The 24,455-nt window shown below is 38.1% G+C and overlaps 1 protein-coding gene across 1 annotated transcript in view; it reads right to left on the bottom strand.

The window, feature by feature from the left end:
• Positions 1 to 24,455, bottom strand: part of VAMP7 (vesicle associated membrane protein 7) — a 66,139-nt gene that overhangs the window by 5,637 nt on the left and 36,047 nt on the right. The window contains exon 6 of the mRNA XM_029244201.1: positions 7,086 to 7,153. Coding sequence (XP_029100034.1) covers positions 7,086 to 7,153 — 68 coding nt within the window. The remainder of the gene's footprint in view (positions 1 to 7,085; positions 7,154 to 24,455) is intronic.

The following is a 24,455-nucleotide window of genomic DNA, read 5'->3' as shown; positions in this document are numbered from 1 at the left end:
CACAAGCAGTTTAAAACAAACAAACAAACAAAAATCCCTAAGAGCCCAGCAATTCCACTCCTAGGTATATACCCAACAGAGATATATGTATAAGTTCATCTAAAGACATATACAAAAATGTTTCTAACTGCACTATTTGTCTAATCTCAAGACTGGAAACAACTCAAATGCCTACTAAGTGTACTGTATCATAAAGAATTTAACCTTGCCCAAACAGGGATCTGACCTTTGCTCTCAGCTCCTGGGAGGTAACCTTTTCTTTTCTGGGGGCCATGGGCTAGCCAAATAGTAACAATGTGATTTAGTGCAGGGACTACTCACTCTAGAAAGCCCAACTATATGATTTAGGATAGGGGCTCTGGGTCTCTAGAGGAGCTAGAGACTGGAGACTCAGATTAAGCAAGTAGGCAATCAGTCAATCATGCTTATGTAATGAAACCACAATAAAAACTGAAAAATGAAATAACAAGGTCCTACTGTATAGCACAGGGAACTATGTTCAGTATCCTATAATAAGCCATAAGGGAAAAGAATGTGAAAAAGAATACATACATACATATATATATATATATATATATATACATATATATGTATGTATAACTGAATCACTTTACTGTACACCAGAAACTAATGCAACATTGTAAATCAACTATACTTCAATAAAAACAACAACAAAACTGAACAATGAAGCTTGGGCAAGCTTCCTTGTTGTACAATGCTCTGTGTATTTTGTGAAATAAAATTCATATTTTATGGCAAGACAAAAATTTAAACATAAAAATTTTTCTCTGCCCTTTGGCCTCCTCTCTTCCCACAATGTGCACTGTGTATCTGCATTATGCATTGACCAAACCTTCCCCATCAGCAAAAACTCCTGCTCAACCATAAAGACCAACATTCTCCCAGCACCAACAAGACAACTTAAAGATAACATTCCTTCTTGATCTTGTAAGGGGTCACAGTGACACTTAGATCTGGATTGTGTAAGTGTCAATAATATGTCATTTAATGTCCAGTCCTCTGTCTCAAAAGCCTTATAGAACTGTGACTTGACTTCTAACAGGCGGAACAGTTCTCTGAGCTTTCTGAGATTCTCTTCCCTGGTTATAATTCTCAAATTTGGCTCAAATAAAATTTTCCATTTCTTTCTTAGATGGACTGATTAATTCGTTGTTGACAATGTCATCACACATCTATGCTGGGAGAGTAATGAGCCCATGGGGAGAGAACAACAGAAACTGTGGGTTTGTTACCTCTCCAACTCCACCCAATGTGCTGCTTCTTTTGGCTGAGCTTAATCTGTAACCTTTGCCTGTAAAAAACCATAACTATAATAGCTTTCATAGAGTTCTGTGAGTCCTTCTAGTGAGTTATCAAACCTTAGAATGGTTTGGGGAATGAACAAACTTGCAGCTGGTGTCAGAATTGAGGGAGGCTTGGGGACTGTGCCCTCTAAATCGTACATAGTTGGTGAACTTCTCAGTTGCCCAAACTCTTTTCAATTACTCACAAACTAAGTCACAATAAAGACTCCAAGAAGGAGGAAGATAATATGAATAAGAAAAAGTAGTGAGCAATGAAACTAATAAACCTAAATACAGTTATGTGATTCAACAGGTTGGGGTGAAGATTTCTCCACAATCCTCAGGTCAGTATTTGAACACTGACATATCACCTGTTTAAAACCAGTTCAACTATAAAGAACAATTGTTACACCTTACCAAAGCTTCCCTTGGGGATGGGTGGGGGTGGATGTAAGTAGAAAAGAAGAAAAAGATATAAAAACTCCTGTGAGAATGACAAGGGCAAGCTGACCAGCCTGATGGCCTCTCCACTTCATGTAGATGGTTTCACTAGCAGCTGATGATGCACTAAAAATGGGCAAAGGACTTGAATAATTTCTCCCAAGAAGATATACAAATTGTCAATAAGCACACGGAAAGATGATCAACATCATTAGTCCTTAGGGAAATGAAAATCAAAACCACAATGACATACCACTTCATACCCACCAGGATGGCTATAAGAAAAATATGGAAAATAACAAGTGCTGGTGAAGATGTGGAAAAACTGGTATACTTGCACATGTTGGGAATGTAAAATGGTGTGGCAGTTATGAAAAAATGTTTGGTAGTCCCTCAAAAAGCTAAACATAGGATTACCATATGACCCAGTAATTCCACTCCTAGGTAAATACCCAAAGGAACTAAAAGCAGGGACTTGAATGGATACTTGTATGCCAATGTTCATAGCAGAATTATTCACAAGCGCCCAAAGATGGAAATAACTCAGCGGTCCATCAACAGATGAATGGATAAATAAAATGTGGTATATCCCTATAATGGAATATTATTCAGCCATAAAAAGAAATGAAGTCCTGACACATGCTACAACATGGATGAAACTTGAAAATATGATGCAAAGTGAAATAAGCCAGACACAAAAGGACAAATTATTGTAGGATTCCAATTATAGATCTCCAGAATAGGCAAATTCATAGAGACAAAAAGTAGATAAGAGGTTACCAGGGGCTGGGGGGAGTGGGAATGGGAACTTATTGGTTAACAGTTACAGAATTTGTTTGGCATAATGACAAAGTTTTGGACATAGATAGTGATGATGGCTGCACAACACTGTGAATGTAATTAATGTCACTGAATTATACACTAAAATGGTTAAAATGGCAAATTTATTATATGTATATATTTCACCACAATTAAAAATTATAATGTAATATGCCAAAACCCATTGAACTGTACACTTTAAATGGGTCAACTGTATGGTCTGTGATTTATTGATCAATAAATAAATAATTAAATAAGGTTGTTAGAAAAACCAAGAGGTGATAAAATGAAACAATTTTTTAAACATTTGAATAAACAAAATAAAAAAGAGGAACAAAGAGGACAGAGCAAATAAAAACCAAAGAGCAACATAGCTTACTTAAACTCAAATCTATCAATATTTATATTACATGTAAGTGGAATAAACATTTCAATTATAAATATACTTTATATATTAAGCAATGTAGAGGAAAGCATGCAAATGTTAAGGAGACACACGAAAGACATAAAAAAGATCAAAATCAAACTTGTAGACATGAAAAATACACAAAATGGGAGTAACAGATTACAAACTGCAGCATAAAAAGATAAGTAAACTTGAAGACACTGTAACAGAAACTATCCTAAATGAAACACAGAAAGAAAAAAGACTGAAAAAAACGAACAGAGCATCAGTGAGTTGTGGGACAACTTCAAGTGCTTTAATGTACACATAACTGGAGTCCTGGAAGGAAAGAAGGACAGAAAAATATTTGAAGAAATAACAGCTGTTTTCATAATTTGATAAAAACTACAAACCCACAGCTCAACAAACCCAGAGCTGAAGAAACATAAAGAAAACTACACCAAAGTATATTATAATCAAATTTCTTAAAACCAATAATAGAAAAATCTTATAAGCACCCAGAGGAAAAAAAGACAAATTATATATGTAAAAACAACAGTGGAATTTTTGTCAGAAACAATATAAAAAACAGTGATGAAACATCTTTCAAATATTGAAAGAAAAAAATAATATAGAATTCTATTCTGTGAAAATATCTTTAAGAAAAGGAAATGAAATAAAGACTTTTCTGATATACAAGTACTGAAAGAATTCATTACTAGCAGACCTACACTACAAGAAATTTTAAAAGACATCCTACAGGCAGAAAGAAAATGTCACCAGATGGAAATCTGGATCCACACAAAAGAATGAAGAGTTACGAGAAATATTAACTATATGGATAAATAGAAAAGATGTTTTTCTTATTATTTAAATCTCTTTTGAAGGTTATATGTGTGTATAAAAGTATGACAAAAATAGCACCAAGGCCAGGTAAAAATTGGAGGTATACTATTATAAGGTTCTCATACTATTTGTGAAGTGGGATAATACCACTTGGAGGTAGACTATGATAAGTTAAAGCCTTATACTGTAAACCTTAAAGCAATCACAAAATAACAAAACAGAATAAAAATGGAATTTAAGACGTACTCATTAATGGAACAGAAGGCAGAAAAAGAGAGTGAAGGGAACAAAGAACAGATGGTTAAAAAAAAAAAAAAAGGAAACAAATAGTAAAATGGTAGATTTAAAACCTTCCCACAAAGAAAACTCCAGGCTGAGACTGCTTCACTGGTGAATCCTTCCAAAGAGCAAAGGAGCAAATAATATCGATACTACCTAAACTCTTTTGGAGGATAGAGAGAGAGAGGTAACACTTCCCAACCTGTTTGATGGGGCCAGTATATCCCTGATACCAAAGCCCAAAAAGAAAAATAAATTATAGACTAACATCCCTCATGAACACAGATACAAAATTTCTGAATAAATCAATAGCAAATCCAATAAGGTATTAGATAAAAAGGATACTGTATCATGATCTTGCAGGAATGCAAGGTTAGTTTAACATTCAGAAATAAATATTAGTTTAGTAAGTTAGGTTCAGTCATATTAACTGATTAAAGGAGAAAAACCATATAATCTTCTCAATATATAGAGAAAAAATATTTGATAAAATTCATGAATAAAACTCTGAAATGAGGAATTGAAGGAACGTCTTTCACCTGATAAAGGGTACCTATTAAAAAATCTACAGCTAACAACATAATTGTGAAAATACTGAATTTTTCCCCATAAGATGTGCTTCATTCAAGAATGTCCAGTCACAACTTGTCTTCACTATTGTGTAGAAGGTTCTAGCCAGTGCAATAATACAAGGAAAAGAAATAAAATGTAAGCACCTACAAATAAGCTCATAGAACTAATAAGTGAATTTTGGAAAGTTGAAGGATACAAACCAGGTCAATATACAAAAATTAATTTCATTTCTATATAATTAGCAATAAATATTGGAAAACAAAATTTAAAATAGAATGCAAAAGCATGAAATTCTCAAAGGTATATTTCACAAAATATGTGCAAGACTTGTACACCAAAAACTAAAAAGCACTGGTGAGAAAAATTAAAGAAATCCTATGCAAAAGCAGACATATGCCAAGTTTATGGATAGGAAGACTCAATGCTGTCAAGATTACCAATTCTCCTTAAGTTGACCTATCAGTTAAATGCAATCACAATCAAAGATACAAATTTTTTTTAAGGATGGAAAATAACAAGCTTATTCTGAAACACAAACGGAAATGCAAAGGACCTAAAATGGAGAAGACAGTCCTGGTGAAGAACAGAGTGAAGGACTTAGGGAATTCTATAAAGCTACAGTTAGCAATACAGTGTGGTAATGGCATAAAGATAGACAAAGAGAACAATGTAACAAAACAGAGAATCCAGAATTAAAGCCCCACAGAGGAGGATGGATAAATAGTGGTAGGTAGACTTATACAATGGAATATGTAGTACAAAACAATAAAAAATAATAAATTATTACTACATTCAACAACATGGATGAATCTCATAGGCATACTGGTGAGTGAAAGGGGACAGATGCAAATATATAACATACGTTTCCATTTTTCTATACATTTTAAGAACGGGAAAAACATTATCTAGGGTGATACAAGTCAGAAAAGTTACTTCTGTTGGGGATTATTAACTGGAAGGGGCTTGAGGCTGCCTTCTGAGGTGCTGATAGTGTTTTATATCTTGACCTAGGTGGTGGTTACATGGGTATAAACATATGTAAAAAAATAACTGAGCTGCACACTTATTAAAAGTAGCACATTTGCTGCACTTTATTGTATTCGTTATTCCTCCATAAAAAGAGGCAGCAGTTAATGAGTACCTTTTGTTAATCTGGGTGACGTAGTCAACAAAATTAAGAAAGCTTTTTTTGGAAAGTGCAGACTATACTAGTACTGGTCAAACACAGGCCACTCCAGCTAAATAAGGTCATCTTCAGGGACTGAGGATACCTAAGAGATAGACTGGAAGTACAAAAAAACTTGTCATCAGATTTACAATCAGACACCTGTCTCTCTTTGTCCCCAAGCAACGGGTTACAAAGTGAGCCATTATAGAACCCTGGTGTCTTAACTTCCTGTATGGTGCCACCCTTCCTCTAATTTCCATGTACTTTGGTGAAAAAACTATTATCCTCCTAAGACCTAAGACCTACCGTTAATAGATGTCTCTGTAAAACTAACAATAACAATAAACCTTTAAATAGCTCTTACTATGTATCAGACACTGTGTTAGGGATTTTGCATGCATTGTGTGCTTTAACCCTCAAAACACTATGAAAAAGATTCATCTTCATTTTCCAGATGATGACGACTGAGGCATAGAGAGTTTAAGTAACTTGCCTAAGGTCCCACAACTAGTGAGTGACAGAGCTGGGATTCAATCCCAGGCAACCAGACTCTAGAGCTTGTGCTCTTAACCACTACAATCTACCTGTCAGTAAGAATGAACAAGATCACTCACTGATATCTGTTTCAAGGGGTAAATTTCTACTCTTCATGTAAATTTGTAATTGTATAGACCCAAATTGTAACTGATCTCTGCCCTTCTTCTATTCACTGTATATGTATCATCTTCCCTGAAAACTCTCATCCACCAACCAGATGGAAAATGCAGAGACACACATAATTGTAGCATAAGTAGGTTACAGGGACACATCCTTCCCTATCAATCTCTGCCTCTTGCTTAATACAAAAAAAGCTCAAGCTGTCACGGTAAGCAAGAAAGTGACTGAACTGTCTGATTTTTAGGATCCACAATGGGTCACAACTGGCCCGCACTTTTGTTTTGTGTTTTACGAATATACAGAGAACAGACTGGTATATGTAGCTAAGGTGCTAAATTATGTAGGCATCAATCCAAAGCTTTAAAAAATTGTTTCTTTATATTGAGTATGTTTTCCAAATGAAAGCTTCCTTAATGGCTATTAATGGGTTGTGGCTTTTTTCTATGCCTCATTGATATCCTCATGATCACAACGTAGCCACATAATGGGGGTTAGAATGGAAAAAAAACCCCACTAAAGTATTGAATTTAAGACATTTCCCTATTATATTAGCCATCAACCACGGTTTCTCTAGTTTACATCCTGGAAAAATATTACCATACCCCATACTTACCGAATCCACGAGATTTTCTGTTTTATCTATCAATAATTCCAATCTTTCGCCTCGCTGAGCTACCAGATCTGAAAATGTTGGAAAAACAAAAAATATCATGTTTATATTACAAATCTACTAATTTTGCCTTTAAGCCAAATCTGATTTTAATTATTGTTGGTATTCTTGACGACTCATATTTACTATGGAAGCACTTATATCTTTAAGTAATGAAAGACTTTAGTAAAGCTTATCAACTAAAGTAGGTGTTGTCAGTTTTTTTGTAAAGGGCCAGACACTAAATATTTTAGGCTTTGTGGGCCAAATGGTCTCAATTGCAATTACTGAACTCTGTCAGCCATAAACAATACATAAACGAATGGGCATGACTGTGTTCCAATGAAACTTTATTTAGAAAAAGAGGCCAGATTTGATCCAAGGGCTGTAGTTTGCAAACACCTGAATTAAGGGTATGATCTGAGAGGAAAAACCAAAAAAGAACCTTCAAAATAAATGAGAGTTGGACATTTCCAGAATTGCAGTGTGAGGAGCTCCACAGAGCCTCTCTCCAATAAAACCACCATAACTGGTAAAAATTATAAAAACAAACAAAAACAAGTTAAAGTCTCTGAAAACTGTGAATGTTCTAAGGGCATACAGCAAATGAAGAAACATTTACACAAGAAAATCAATGAATTCTTAGTAAGAAAAGTGAGAGTCTATGGTATTTGAGACATGATCTACTCCATGCTTCAGTTCAGTGAGATGGAAGCTCTACTCCTGGCAAATAAAGCCTGGGAGTGCTCTTTCCCCTCAGGTCCCATTCAAAGGCTATGCTTTGCCCCCAGGAGGAGCAACTCATCAGCATTTCTCCTCCTACCTCACCCCATCCCCAGGTCCATAAGGCAGAAGCTCTATTCTAGCATGGCATGACTGGTAGGTGTGAGGCTTCCTCCATCTACCTAGTCCCCATGCACAGGGCAGAAGCTCTACCGCAGGTGGAGGCCAAGAATAGTGGGCTCTGAGTGCCCCTGCCCTGACGTAACTCATAGAGTAGAGGTTCCACACTGGGAGAGGCAAGCCAAGAAAACCAGGGTTACCCAGCACTCCACTGGTAGGGCAAGGGTGTCACTCCAAGAGAAGCAGTCCACTGTCCCTATCCATAGCTCCAGAACAGTGGTTCATAGATTGTTCCCAGGGGGAAAGGCAGGACTTAAGAACAGAGAGCTTTCCTAAGAGAACAGACTTTATTTGGAACAGAGTATGGAGAAGTTCAAGCCTAAGGGTGCTGTCAAAAACAATGGAGATTTGAGAGATGAGCAGTTACAGGAAGCTGGGAGCTTCATGAGAATAACAAGCTAAACCATGTGACAGCTAGAAGTTTAACAGAGAGTACCTGGGGGAAGAGTCAGCTAAGAAGAACCCTCCTGAGGTCCGAACAAATACCTAAGACTGGCCTCAAACACAAGGGAACCCAAATCTAATTAGATCACTGGAGGACTTTATGTATGGGAAACTGTCAGAAAAATAAAAATGGAACAATTAGTCTGCAATTAGTGGAGGCTAACAGCTGGGTGAGGTACCACAGAGGCAGGCTTAATAGGGAGATTAGGAAAAGAAACAAGAAAGCTGTGTCATTCCAGGGTGACTGTGTGCATGCCCAAGGCTCTTCCCTCTGAGAGGTGACATTAGAGGCTGCACACTGTGGGAGAAATAGACTTCAAAGAAAAAGTGCAGCCAAGTCACTAAACAAATAAACCAGCAAACAATACACCCTAGGGGTTGGGAATCAGTACCCAGAGTTGCTACATTATTGAAAATGTCCAATTTTCAAAAAAAGTTATGATATGAAAAGAAACAGGAAAGTGTGATCCATACACAGGAGAAAGAGCAGAAATTAGAAACTTGCTTGGGGGAGGGGGAGCTCAGCTGATTCACTCAACAATGAAATGAAATTAGAAATCAATAACAAGGAAAACTTATGGGATTAAGTAAAAGCAGTGAATAGAAGGAAATTTATAGCAGCAAACACCTACATTACAGAGAAGAAAAATGTTATAGACTGAATTGAGTCCCCACAAATTCATATATTGAAGCCCTAACCCCTAATGTGATAGTACTTGGAGATGGGGCCTTTGGGAGATCATTAGATTTAGATGAGGCCATGAAGGCTTATGATGGGATTAGTGGCCTTATAAGAAGAAACACCAGAGAGCTTGCTCCCTGTCTTACTTCCAGCCATGTGAGGACACAGTGATAAGGCACCATCTGCAAGCTGGGAAGAGAGTTCCCATCAGAGCCCAACCATACAGGCACCCTGACCTTAGAATTCCAGCCTCCAGAACCGTGAGAATATCAATTTCTGTTGTTTAAGCCACCCAGTCTATAGTAATTTTTTATAGTACTCTAAGTTGACTAAGACAAAAGATCCCAAATTAATAACCTATTGTTCTATCTTAAGGAACTGGAAAAAGAAGAGCAAACTAAATCCAAAGCTAACAGAGGGAAGTAGATAATAAACATTAGAGCAGAAAAAATATATAGATCATAAAAGAAAAATAGAGAAAATCAATGAAACCAAAAGTAGGTTTGAAAAGATCAACAAAATTGACAAATATTTGCATAAACAGACCAAAAAAAGAGAGAATACTCAAATTACTAAAATAATAACTATCAAATTCATAGAAATGAAAGGGATCCTAAGAGAACTATGAACAAGAGTATGTCAACATATTAGATAAATGAAATGGATAAATTCCTAGAAAGACACAAACCACCAAAACAGACTCAAGAAGAAACAGAATATCTGAATAGAGCTACAACAAATAAAGAGATTGAATCAGTAATTTTTAAACTTTGCAGAAAGAAAAGCACAAGCACAGATGGCTTCAAGGGTGAATTCTACCAAACATTTCAAGAAGAATTAATACCAATTTTTTACAAATTCTTTTAAAAATAGAAGAGAAAGGAATACTTGCAACTCATCCTATAAGGTCAGTATTACTCTGGTATCAAAACCAGATAAAGGTATCACAAGAAAATAATAGATCAATATCTCTTATGAATAAAGACATAAGAAGTCCTCAGTAAAGTACTGGCAAAATGAATCCAGCAATATATAAAAAGGATTATACACCATGATGAAGTGGCATTTGTTTCAGAAATGCAAGGTTGATTTAGTATTGAAAAGTCAATTATTGTAATGTTTTAATAAAATAAAGGACAAAAACCAATATGATCATTTCAATAGATACAAAAAAGGACTTGACAAAAACCAACACCTTTACATGATAACTCAACAAACAAGAAATAGAAGGGAACTTCCTGAACCTGACAAATGGCACCTATGAAAGAACCACAGCTAACATCATACGTAACTGTGAAAGTCTTCCTAAGATCAGGAATAAGACAAGGATGTCCACTCTTGCTACTTTCATTCAACACTGTACCGGAGGTTCTAGCCAGGGCAATTAGGCAGGAGAAAGAAATGAAAGTTATCCAGATTGGAAAGGAAGAATTAAAACTCTACTTTCAGATGGTATGATCCTATATACATAAAATCATAAGGAACTATTAAATGAGTTCAACAAGATTGTACAAGATCAAAATACAAAAACCAACTGTATTTCTATACATGAGCAATGAAAAATCCAAGAAAAAAAGAGAAAAGTTCAATTTACAATAGCATAAAAAAATGGGAACAAGGCAAGCAAGATGTTGGAAGAGAGATACTATTAAAAAGAAATTATTCTGGCACTTGTCAAAAATGATAAGAAAGACTTTATTCAAGACTATTGCAATAGGGGTCAAGATTATTGGAATAGGGGAAAGAGACTGAGCTCAACTCTGAATATAACAAGGACAAGTGATGTCAGCATCATAGTGGCATAAGATATTCCTTTTTGTCCCCCCTTTTAAACAACTAGTTAGGCATCCATCCATGAACAAAAGTCCCTCTGTTAGAGTTCTGGGATCCAGATATGCCAAGGGACCTGGGAGGAGTCTCATCCACCTGTGCATCAGTAATAGGCAGAAAGACCATTGTATGAGCTGTGGAATCAGCAGGACCGGTGAACCTGCCCCAATCCCTCTTGGCCATGGTTGGGCTGGGGAAAACCTGAAGAGTACAGACTTGAGCAGGCACCCAAGGACAAAACAGAATTTGTATAACTCCAGCCTTGCTGAGGGGAGATTCCAGCATGCTACTGGAGCAAAACAAAACAAAACAAATTTGAGGCTGGGACCTCCATGACTGGGGGAAGGGGGAAGGGAAGAAATCAGGAAAGAAGCAGGTAAGAATATCAATATTAAAGGGATATAGTTCCTGATGACTGTATTCAAGACTTCAGTGGAAAGTCCATCCGTGAGCTTCTGGGAAACCCTCACCCGATGATCCCCTCACCAGTCCCACAGTCACCCCCAATGCCCAGAGTGCAAGACTCACATCTCCCCCCACTCTCCGGCCAGCTCCTTATATGTGCTCCTGAGTTCAGTGGCAAGAGCAAGCTCCAATAAAAGAAGTGCTCTCAAAACATCTGACCAGGGTCTATGTGAAAGGGAGAAACCAAAAACTTGAACTGTAGTGCTACCTTCTGAAAAACAAAAGAGAGGTTTCTAGCAGACATCCTGGTGAGCTGTAAGACCAGACAAGACATAAAAGAATAATTATGCCACAAGAGGGAGCAAGAAGCATGGAGCAGGTATATCCACACAAGGTCAGAGAAAAGCCCCGATATAACAGGACATATGAACAATATTTCCCACCTGAAGGCAATTCGCAAAGTTTTGAGGAAGTGTCTGCTACTTCATGTGTGAAAGCAGTGACACAAAAACTCCAAGGAACATGAAGAATCAAGGAAACATGATATCACCAAAAGGTAATAATCAGGGCTTCCCTGGTGGCGCAGTGGTTGAGAGTCCGCCTGCCGATGCAGGGGATGCGGGTTCGTGCCCCGGTCCGGGAAGATCCCACATGCCACGAAGCGGCTGGGCCCGTGAGCCATGGCCGCTGAGCCTGCACGTCCGGAGCCTGTGCTCCGCAACGGGAGAGGCCACAACAGTGAGAGGCCCGCGTACCGCAAAAAAAAAAAAAAGGGTAATAATCACCAATAACCAAAGACATGAAATTTTAGGATCTAGCTGATAAAGAATTCAAAATAGCAGTTTTTTGTTTATTTATTTATTTTTAGCTGTGTTGGGTCTTCGTTTCTGTGTGTGGGCTTTCTCTAGTTGCGGCGAGCGGGGGCCACTCTTCATCGCGGTGCACGGGCCTCTCACTGTCACGGAGCACAAGCTCCAGACGCGCAGGCTCAGTAGTTGTGGCTTACGGGCCTAGTTGCTCCGCGGCATGTGGGATCTTCTCAGACCAGGGCTCGAACCCGTGTCCCCTGCATTGGCAGGAAGATTCTCAACCACTGCTGCCACCAGGGAAGCCCAAAATAGCAGTTTTGAGGAAACCAAAAGAGCAGCAAGAAAACACAGAAAGACAATTCAACAATATCAGGAAAACAGTACATGAACAAAATCTGAAATTTAATAAAGAGATATAAATCATGGAAAATAACCAAACAGAAATTCTGGAGCTGAAGAATTCAATGAGTAAAATGAAAAATGCAATAGAGAGCATCTATCTCAGAGTAGACTGAGTGGAAGATAGATTAAATGAGCTAAAGGATAGGAAATTTGAAATCAGAGGATAACAAAGAAAAAATAATGAAAAAGAGTGATTTAGAAAGCCTATGTGATCTATAGGACTCCATCAAACATACAAATATTATAATAACTGGGGTTCCAGAGGAAAAGAGAGGGATAAAAGGCAGAAAAGTTATTAAAGATATAATAGCTGAGAACTTCCCAAACTCAAGGAAAGACTAGGACATCCAAATTCATGACGCTAATCACCCTATTATCTCAATGCAAAAAGACCTTCTTAAGATAAATTACAATGAACCTGTCAAAAATCAAAGAGAAATTCCTAAAAGCAGCCAGAGGAAAAAGATTGTGACCTACAAAAGAACCCCCATTAGGTTATCAGCAGTTTTCTCAGCAGAAACCCTATGTGCCAGGAGAGAGTGGAATGACATATTCAAAATGTTGAAAGAAAAAAACTGTCAGCCAAGAATACTCTATATGGAAAAGTTATCCTTCAGATATGAAGGAGAAATAAAGATGTTCCCAGACAAACATAAGCTGAGGGATTTCATCACCACCAGACCTGCAATGCAAGAAATGCTGCACGGAAAAGACTCTAATTAGTGAAATGAAAACATATGAAAGTATATAATACACTGGTAAAGGTAAGTATGCAGATTTAGAACACTCCAGTTCTGTAATAGGATGGTGTGTTAAACACAACTACAGTATAAAGGTTAAAGCAAAAGAGTATTAAAAATAACTACAGCTACTGGAGAGGAGTCAAGATGGCGGAATAGGAGGACATGGAATTTGTCACTCCTCACAAGTACATCAAGAATACATCTATAATACAATACATCTCTCATAGAGCACCTGCTGAACATTAGCAGAGGACTTCAGACAACCTAAAAGGACAAGAAAAATCCCCTCACAACCAGGTAGGATGAAAGAAAGAAGAAAAAAAGAAAAGAGGAATCAAAACAGGGACCAGCAATCTGGTGGGAAGCTGAAGGTGAGGAGAGGTCCCCACACTCAGAAAAACTCCCTCACAGTGGGGAAATCAGCTGGGACAGAAAACGGATCTTTGGGGGATCAAAGGAGAATGCAGTGGACACTCTGTGGAAGGCAGGACAAAGACTGCATGCATGGTCTACACTGCAGCTCTGCACATTCTGGCCTGAGTCGTGAGTTGCCTGTTGCAGAGGGGGGCTGGGTGCTGGAAAGTGGAGTCTGGAGTGCAGACCCAGGGAGGGAGCAGCTGTTGGCTGTGAAAAGACAGTCTGAAGGGACAGGAGTAAGGAGCTCCACAACTGAGAAAGTCTGTGGAAAAAATCCAGGATACCATAGAATCAAGGTGTCATTGTTCAGTGGTGCGTGAGGGGTGGAGCCGCCATTACAACCCCTTTCCCCACCCGCCGGCTTCTTCAGCCTCTGCAGGCACTGAGAGGGGCTCCCATCAGAGCAGGCCCACTTGCCTCTCGAGCTGGGGTCTCTGCCCGTGGGCTCTGGGGGACTGAGCGCTGCACACCCCAAAACCTCCTTGGGAATCAGCTCTGGGCACCCCTGCCTGGTACAAAAGTCTGTCGATGCTGGTGGGGGCTGAGAACTGAAGTGTGGGGTTGCAAGAATGGGTCTGGGGAGAGGAGTGCTGTTGGCTGTGTGGATATAGCAGAGGGGACAGGAGTGAGGGGATGCGCGGCTGGGAATGCCCCTAGAGGAAGTGTGGTCTGCCTGGAAAATGAGGCACCATTGTTGAGAGACACGTGGGGGGCAGGGCCACCACCGCCCCCACATTCCAGCTCCTGCCTCCGCGGGCACTGGGAGGGACTCTCACCAGAGCGAGCATGCCAGTCTGTTGCAACTGCCTGCTGGTTCTGCCACCGCAGGCAATTTGCACACAGCCCAACTGTGGCCACTGTACCCCCCCCACCCGGCCTGAGTAAGTGGGCCGCAAGCAGCCACTGCTTTCGCTCCCTCTCGCCTGGGCAAGGAACAGATGCCTGAGGGTGGTGCACACGCAGAGGTGGGGTCAAAACCAAAGCTGAGGCCCAGGGGCAGTGCGACTGAGGAAGAGGAATGGAAATCTTTCTGTGCAGCTGTGCAAGCCGCGGATTAAATCCCTGAGGTTGGCTTGCTAAATCCTGTGTCTGTGGAATACCTGAGTAGACAACGAGTGTTCCACAACTGAGACCAGTATAGCCTTTGCAGCAGTGGACTCTGGGGGCAAGGAGTCTGGCCAGGTCAGAGTCTGAGCTGGCCCCACAGTACCCACAGCAGGTCCCGAGGCCTAACTAGAGGTATTGGAAGGCCTCCTGGGGAGACAGGGATTGGCTCTGGCTCACTGTGGGGGCAAGGACACTGACAGAGGAGGCCCCAGGAAAATATTCTTATTACTATTATTCATTTTTGGTTTGTTTCATTTTGTTCAGTTGTTGGTGCTGTTGCTTTTATTATTTTATTACTTTTTACCTTTCTATTCTTTTTTAATTTAAAAATAATTTTTAACATATATATATATATATATTTTTTTTTTTTTTTGCGGTACGCAGGCCACGTTGTGGCCTCTCCCGTTGCAGAGCACAGGCTCCGGATGCGCAGGCTCAGCAGCCATGGCTCATGGGCCCAGCCACTCCACAGCGTGTGGGATCTTCCCAGACCGGGACATGAACCCATGTCCCCTGCATCGGCAGGCAGACTCTCAACCACTGCGCCACCAGGGAAGCCCCTAACATATATATTTTTAAATTTTTACTTTACTTTTTTGTTGTTTTGTGGGTTTATTCTTGTTTTTGTTCTTTCCCTTTTACTTTTTTATTGTTTTTATGTCTCTATTTTGTTTTCTTCACTTTTTTTGCTGTTTGCTTTCTGTTTTAGTTTTATTTTTCATTTTTTTGTTTTTGTTAGTTTAGTCCTTATGGACTATTCTCATCTTTGAATTCCTTTGCTTGTGCTCTTGTTTTGTTTTTGTTTTATTTTTTCTGTGTGTGTGTTTGTTGCTGCTGCTGTCTCTTTGCTGTTGTTTTTTCTATTTGTCTTGGATTTTGTTTGTCTGTTTGTTTTCTTTTCTATTTTTCCTTTTTTCTCTGGCCGCTCTGTGAAGCTTGCGGGCTCTTGGCTCCCTGGCCAGGGGTCAGGCCTGGGCCTCTGGGCTGGGAGTGCCTACTCCAGGACACTGGACCGCCAGAGAATCCCTGGGCCCAGGGAATATTAATCGGTGCACGTGCTCCTGGAGGTATCCACATCAACACCAGGACTCAGCCCACACAACTGCCTGCTGGCTCCAGTGCTGGACACCTCACGCCAAACAACCAACAAGACAGGAACACAGCCCCACCCATCAGCAGACAGACTGCCTAAAGTTGTACTAAGCTCACAGAAACCCCAAAACACACCACCTGATGCGGCCCTGCCCTAAGAGGGAAAAGACTCAGTTCCACCCACCAGAGCACAGGCACCAGTCCCTTCCACCAGGAAGCCTACACAAGCCCCTGGACCAACTTCACTCACTAGGTGGCAGACAACAGAAGCAAGAGGAATTACGACCCTGCAGCCTGTGGAAAGGAGACCATAAACACAGCAGGTTAGACAAAATAAGAAGACAAAGAAATATGTTGCAGATGAAGAAGGTAAAAACCCACAAGACCAAATAAATGAAGAGGAGATTGGAAATCTACCTGAAAAATAATTCAGAGTAATGACAGTAAAGATGATCCAAGATCTTGAAAACAGAACGGAGGCAAGGATAGAGAAGATACAAGAAATGTTTAACAAGCACCTAGAAGAACTAAAGAACAAACAATCAGTGATGAACAACACAATAACTGAAATGAAAAATATACTAGAAGGAATTAACAGCAGAATAACTGAGGCAGAAGAACGGAGAAGTGAGCTGGAAGACAGAATGGTGGAAATAACTGCCATGGAGAAGAATAAAGAAAAAGGAATGAAAAGAAATGAAGACACCCTAAGAGACCTCTGGAACAACATTAAACACACCAACATTTGAATTACAGGGGTCAAAGAAAAAGAGAAAGGGAAAGGTACTGAGAAAATATGTGAAGAGATTGTAGGTGAAAACTTCCCTAACGTGGGAAAGGAAATAGTCAATCAAGTCTAGGAAGTGTAGAGAGTCCCATACAGGATAAACCCAAGGAGAAAAAACACTGAGACACATATTAATCAAACTAACAAAAATTAAATACAAAGAAAAACTATTAAATGCAGCAAGGGAAAATCAACAAATAACCAACAAGGGAATCCCCATAAGGTTATCAGCTTATTTTTCAGCAGAAACTCTGCAGGCCAGAAGGGAGTGGCAGGACATATCTCAAGTGATGAAAGGGAAAAACCTACAACCAAGATTACTCTACTCAACGAGGATCACATTCAGATTCGATAGAGAAATCAAAAGCTTTACAGACAAGGAAAAAGCTAAGAGAATTCAGCACCACCAAACCAGCTTTTCAGCAAATGCTAAAGAAACTTCTCTAGGCAAGAAGCACAAGAGAAGGAAAAGACCCACAAGAACAAACCCAAAACAATTAAGAAGATGGTAATAGGAACATACATATCTATAATTACCTTAAGTGCAAATGGATTAAATCCTCCAACCAAAAGACACAGACTAGATGAATGCATTCAGAAACAAGACTCCTATATATGCTGTCTACAAGAGACTGACTTCAGACATAGAAACACATACACACAGAAAGTGAGGAGATGGAAAAAGATATTCCATACAAATGGGAATCAAAAGAAAGCTGGAGTAGCAATACTCGTATCAGAAAAGATAGACTTTAAAATAAAGACTATTATAAGAGATAATGAAGGACACTACATAATGATCAAGGGATCAATCCAGGAAAATATAACAATTGTAAATATTTATACACCCAACACAGGCCCATCTCAGTACATAAGGCAAATGTTAACAGCCAAAAAAGGGGAAACTGACAGTAACACAATAATAGTGGAGGACTTTAACACCTCACTTACACCAATGGACAGATCATCCAGACAGAAAATAAATAAGGAAACACAAGCTTTAAATGATACAACAGACCACATAGACTTAATTGATATTTATAGGACGTTCTACCCAAAAGTGGCAGAATACACTTTCTTCTCAAGTGCTCACGGAACATTTTCTCCAGGATAGATCACATCTTGGGTCACAATCAAGCCTCAGTAAATTTAAGAAAATTGAAATCATATCAAGCATGTTCTCTGACCACAATGCTATGAGATTGGAAATCAATTACAGGGGAAAAAAACTGTAAAAAGTACAAACACATGCAGGCTAAACAATATGTTACTAAATAACCAAGAGATCACTGAAGAAATCAAAGAGGAAATCAAAAAATACCTAGAGACAAATGACAATGAAAACACAGTGACCCAAAACTTATGGGATGCAGCAAAAGCAGTTCTAAGAAGGAAGTTTACAGCAATACAACCCTACCTCAAGAAACAAGAAAAATCTCAAATAAACAAGCTAACCTTACACCTAAAGCAACTAGAGAAAAAACAAACAAAACCCAAAGTTAGTAGAAGGAAAGAAATCATAAAGATCAGAGCAGAAATAAATGACATAGAAATGAAGAAAACAATAGCAAAGATCAATGAAACTAAAAGCTGCTCTTTGAGTAGATAAACAAAATTGATAAACCTTTAGCCAGACTCATCAAGTAAAAAAGGGAGAGGATCCAAATCAATAAAATTAGAAATGAAAACTGAGAAGACACAATTGACACCACAGAAATACAGAAGATCATAAGAGACTACTACAAGCAACTCTATGCCAATAAAATGGATAACCTGGAAAAATGGACAAATTCTTAGAAAAGTACAACCATCCAAGACTGAACCAGGAAAAAATAGAAAATATGACCAGACAAATCACAAATAATGAAATTGAAGCTGTGATTAAAAATCGTTCAACAAAAAGAAGTCCAGGACCAGATGGCTTGACAGGTGAATTCTATCAAACATTTAGAGAAGAGCTAACACCTATACTTCTCAAACTCTTCCAAAAAACTGCAGAGGCTGGAACACTCCCAAATTCACTCTGCGAGGCCACCATCACCCTGACACCAAAACCAGACAAAGATACAAAAAAGAAACTTACAGGCCAATATCACTGATGAACACAGACTCAAAAATCCTGAACAAAATACTAGCAAACAGAATCCAACAACACATTAAAAGGATCATACGCCATGACCAACAGGGATTTATACCAGGGATGCAAGGATTCTTCAACATACGAAAATCAATGTGATACACCATATTAACTAATTGAAGAATAAAAACCATATGAGCATCTCAATAGATGCAGAAAAAGCTTTTGACAAAATTTAACGCCCATTTACAATAAAAACTGTCCAGAAAGTGGGCATAGGGAGAACCTACCTCAATATAACAAAGGCCATATACGACAAACCCACAGCAAACATCATTCTCGATGGTGAAAAACTAAAAGCATTTCCTCTAAGATCAGGAACAAGACTAGGATGTCCACTCTCGCCACTATTATTCAGCATAGTTTTGGAAGTCCTAGCCATGGCAACCAGAGAAGAAAAAGAAATACAAGGAATCCAAATCAGAAAAGAAGAAGTAAAACTGTCACTGTTTGCAGCTGTACATAGAAAATCCTAAAGATGCCACCAGAAAACCACTAGAGCTAATCTATGAATTTGGTAAAGTAGCAGGATACAAAATTTATACGCAGAAATCTCTTGCATTCCTGTACACTAACAACAAAAGATCAGAAGGAGAAATCAAGGAAACACTCCCATTTACCACTGCAACAAAAAGAATAAAATACCTAGGATAAACCTACCCAAGGAGGCAAAAGACCTGTATGCAGAAAACTATAAGATACTGATGAAAGAAATCAAAGACGACAAAAACAGATGGAGAGATATACTGTGTTCTTAGACTGGAAGAATCAATATTTTGAAAATGACTATACTATGCAAAGCAATCCCTATCAAATTACCAATGGCATCTTTCACAGAACTAGAACAAAAAAGTTCACCATTTGTATGGAAACACAAAATACCCCAAATAACCAAAGCAATCTTGAGAAAGAAAAACGGAGCTGGAGGAATCAGGCTCCCGGACTTCAGACTATACTACAAAGCTACCGTAATCAAGACAGTATGGCAATGGCACAAAAATAGAAATATAGATCAATGGAACAGGATAGAAAGCCCAGAGATAAACTGACATACCTATGGTCACCTAATCTATGGCAAAGAGGCAAAAATATACAATGGAGAAAAGACAGCCTCTTCAATAAGTGGTGCTGGGAAAACTGGATAGCTACATGTAAAAGAATGAAATTAGAACACTCCCTAACACCATACACAAAAATAAATTCAAAATGGATTTAAGATCTAAATGTAAGGCCAGACACTAGAAAATTCCTAGAGGAAAACACAGGCAGAACACTCTTTGACATGAATCACAGCAAGATCCTTTTTGATCCACCTCCTAGAGTAATGAGAATAAAAACAAAAATAAACAAATGGGACCTAATGAAACTTCAAAGCTTTTGCACAGCAAAGGAAACCATAAACAAGACGAAAAGCCAGCCCTCAGAATGGGAGAAATATTTGCAAACAAAGCAACTGACAAAGGATTAATCTCCAAAATATACAAGCTGCTCATGGAGCTCAATATCAAAAAAACAAACAACCCAATCAAAAAATGGGTGGATGACCTAAATAGATATTTCTCCAAAGAAGACATACAGATGGCCAAGAGGCACATGAAAGGATGATCAACATCACTAATCATTAGAGAAATGCAAATCAAAACTACAATGAGGTATCACCTCACACCAGTTAGAATGGCCATCGTCAAAAAATCTACAAACAATAAATGCTGGAGGGGGTGTGGAGAAAAGGGAACCCTCATGCACTGTTGGTGGGAATGTAAATTGATACAACCACTATGGAAAACAGTATGGAGGTTCCTTAGAAAACTAAAAATAGAACTACCATATGACCCAGCAATCCCACTACTGGGCATATACCCTGAGAAAACCATAATTCAAAAAGAGACATGCACCCCAGTGTTCACTGCAGCACTATTTACAATAGCCAGCACATGAAAACAACCTAAATGTCTACTGACAGATAAAGAAGATGTGGTACATATATACAATGGAATATTACTCAGCCATTAAAAGGAATGAAACTGGGTCATTTGCAGAGATGTGGATGGACCTAGAGAATGTCACACAGAGTGAGTAAGTCAGAAAGAGAAAAACAAATATCATATATTAACACACATATGTGGAATCTACAAAAATGGTATAGATGATCTTATTTGTAAAGCAGAAACAGACACAGACATCGAGAACAAATGTATGGATACCAAGGGGGAAAGTGGGGCGGGGGTGAGGAAATTGAAATTGATACATATACATTAGTGATACTATGTATAAAATAGACAACAAATGAGAACATACTGTATAGCACAGGGACTCTACTTAATGCACTCTGGTGACCTAAATGGGAAGGAAATCCAAAAAGAGGCAATATATGTTTATGTATAACTGATTCATTTTGCTGTACAGCAGAAACTAATACAACATTGTAAAGCAACTATACTCCAATAAAAACTAATTAAAAAATAATTACAGCTACTATAATTTGTTAATGAATGCACAATATAAAAAGAGGTAAAGTGTGATGTCAAAAAGATAAAATAGGGATAGTAAATGGGTGGAGAGTTGTATGCAAAGTTAAGTTGCTATCAGCTTAAAACGGACTATTTTATCTATAAGAGCCTTTATGTAAGCCCAATGGAAACCACAAAACAAAAATCTATATTAGATTCACAAAAGACAAAGAAAGGGGAAATAGAGGACACAACCACAGAAAATCACCAATTTCAAAAGGTAAGCAGAAGTAGAGGGAAATAGGAACAATGAAACTATAAAACAGGCAGAAAGCAATGAATGAAATGTAATTAGTAAGTCCTTTCATAACAATAATTACTCAAACTGTAAATGGACTGAATTTACCAATCAAAAGGCACAGAGTGGTTGGACAGATTAAAAAACAAGACTCGGGCTTCCCTGGTGGCACAGTGGTTGAGAGTCCGCCTGCCGATGCAGGGGACATGGGTTCGTGCCCTGGTCCAGGAAGATCCCACATGCCGCAGAGCGGCTGCGCCCGTGAGCCATGGCCGCTGAGCCTGCGCGTCCGGAGCCTGTGCTCCGCAATGGGAGAGGCCACAACAGTGAGAGGCCCACGTACTGCAAAAAAAACAAAACCAAACAAAACAAACAAACAAAAAAAACAAGACTCAACTATATGCTGCCTACAAAGAGACTCACTCCAGATTTAAGTCCACACACAGGCTCAAAGTGAAGGGATAGAAAAAGATATTCCATGCAAGTAGAAACCAAAAGAAAGTGGGTATAACTATACTTATATTACACAAAATAAGACTGTACACCGAAAATGGTAACAAGAGACACATTAGGTCATTATAAAATAAAAAAGTGGTCAATTCATTAAGAAGATATAACAATCAATGATATGCTCACATGATATCAGAGCACCTAATTATCTTAGGCAAATACTAAAAGATATGAAGGGAGAAATAGACAATACAATAATATTAGGGGACTTCAATACCCCACTTTCAGCAATGGATAGATCATCCAGACAGAAAATCAAAAAAGAAACATTGGACTCAAAACACACATTAGACCAAGTGAACCTAACAGACATGTACAAAACAATTCATCCAACAGCAGCAGAATACACAGTCTTCTCAAGTGCACACAGAACATTCTCCAGGATAGATCATCTGATAGGACACAAAACAAGTCTTAACTAACTCAAGAAGATTGAAATCATACTATCTGTTTTGTCCACAATGGTATGAAACTAGATATCAACAATAAAAGGAAAGCTAGAAAATCTACAAATATGTGGAAATTAAATAACACACTCCTGAACAACCAATGGGTCAAAGAATAAATCAAAATGGAAATAAAAAATATCTTGAAACAAGTGAAAATGGAAAGACAACATACTAAAACCTATAGGATGCTGCAAAAGCAGTCTCAAAGGGAAATTTATAGTGATAAATGCATATATTAAGAAAACAGAAAGACCTCAAATAAACAACCTAACTTTACACTTCAAGGAACCAGAAAAAGAACAAAGCCCAAAGTTAGCAGAAGAAAGGAAATAACAAATATCATGGTGGAAATAACTGAAATAGAGACCAGAAAAACAATAGAAAATATCAGCAAAACTAAGAGCTGGTTTTCTGAAAAGATAAACAAAATTGACAAAGCTTTGGCTAGACTAAGAAAAAAAGAGGACCCAAATAAATAAAATCAGAAATGAAAGAGAAGATATCACAACTGATAGCTCGTATGATAGCTCAGAAATACAAAGGACCATAAGAGACTACTATGAAAAGTTATATGCCAACAAACTGGATAACCTAGAAGAAATGAATATATTCCTAGAAACATACAACCTACCAAGACTAAATCAGAAAGTAATAGAAACTCTGAAGATTCTAATAATGAACAAAGAGATTGAATCAGTAATCAAAAGCCTCCCAACAGAGAAAAGCCCAGTACCAAATGGCTTCACTGGTGAATTCTACCAAACGTTTAAAGGAAAGTTAATGCCAATTCATCTCAAACTCTTTGAAAAAAACTGAAGAGGAGGAAACACTTCCAAACGCATTTTACAAGGCCAGCATTACCCTGATACCAAAGCCAGATAAGGACACTATGAGAAAACAAAACTAGACCAATATTCCTGATGAATATAGGTGCAAAAATTCTCAAAAAAATATTAGCAAATTGAATTCAACAACACATCAAAACAATCAACTAGGTGGGATTTATCCCTGGGATGCAAGGATAGTTTGATATACACAAATCAATACATGTGATATACCACATTAATAGAATGAAAGATAAATATTTATGATCATCTCAATAAATGGGGAAAAGACATTTGACAAAATTCAGCATAATTTCATGACAAAAACTCTCAACAAATTGAACATTGAAGGGGTTTACTTCAACATAATAAAGGCCATTATGTCACACCCATAGCTTAACATCATACTCAATGATGAAAGATTGAAAGCTTTTCCTCTAAGATCAGGAACAAGACAAGGGTGCCCACTCTCATCACTATTATTCATAAAATACTAGAAATCCTAGCTAGAGCAATCAGGCAAGACAAAGAAATAAAAGGCATCCAAATTGGAAAGGAAGAAGTAAAATTGCCATTATTTAAGATGATATGATATTATACATAGAAAATCTTAAAAGATTCAAGCAAAAAAACTGTTAAACTAATCAATGAATTCAATCAAGTTGCAGGATATAAAATCAACATACAGAAATCAGTTGTTTCTATATAATAACAAAATATCAACAAAAGTAATAAAACTATCCCAATCAGAATACCATAAAAATAATAAAATATTTAGGAATAAACTTAACCAAGGAAGTGAAGATCTGTGTGATAAAAGCTACAAGACTTTGATGAAAGAAATTACAAACAAATGGAAATACATCCCATGTTCATGGATCAGAAAAGTTAATATTGTTAAAATATTCATAGTACCCAAAGTCATCTACAGATTCAATGCAATCTCTATCAAAATTCCAATGGCATTTTTGACGGAAATAGAAAAACCAATCCTAAAATATATATGAAACCACAGAAGATCCCAAATAGCCATAGTAATCCTGAG

This window comes from Monodon monoceros, unplaced genomic scaffold, assembly GCF_005190385.1.
Source record: "Monodon monoceros isolate NGI ecotype Baffin Bay Population unplaced genomic scaffold, NGI_Narwhal_1 Super_Scaffold_3, whole genome shotgun sequence".
Lineage (NCBI taxonomy): Eukaryota > Metazoa > Chordata > Mammalia > Artiodactyla > Monodontidae > Monodon > Monodon monoceros.
The sequence above is the reverse complement of the archived record's forward strand: the minus strand, read 5'-3'. Positions and strand labels throughout refer to the sequence as shown.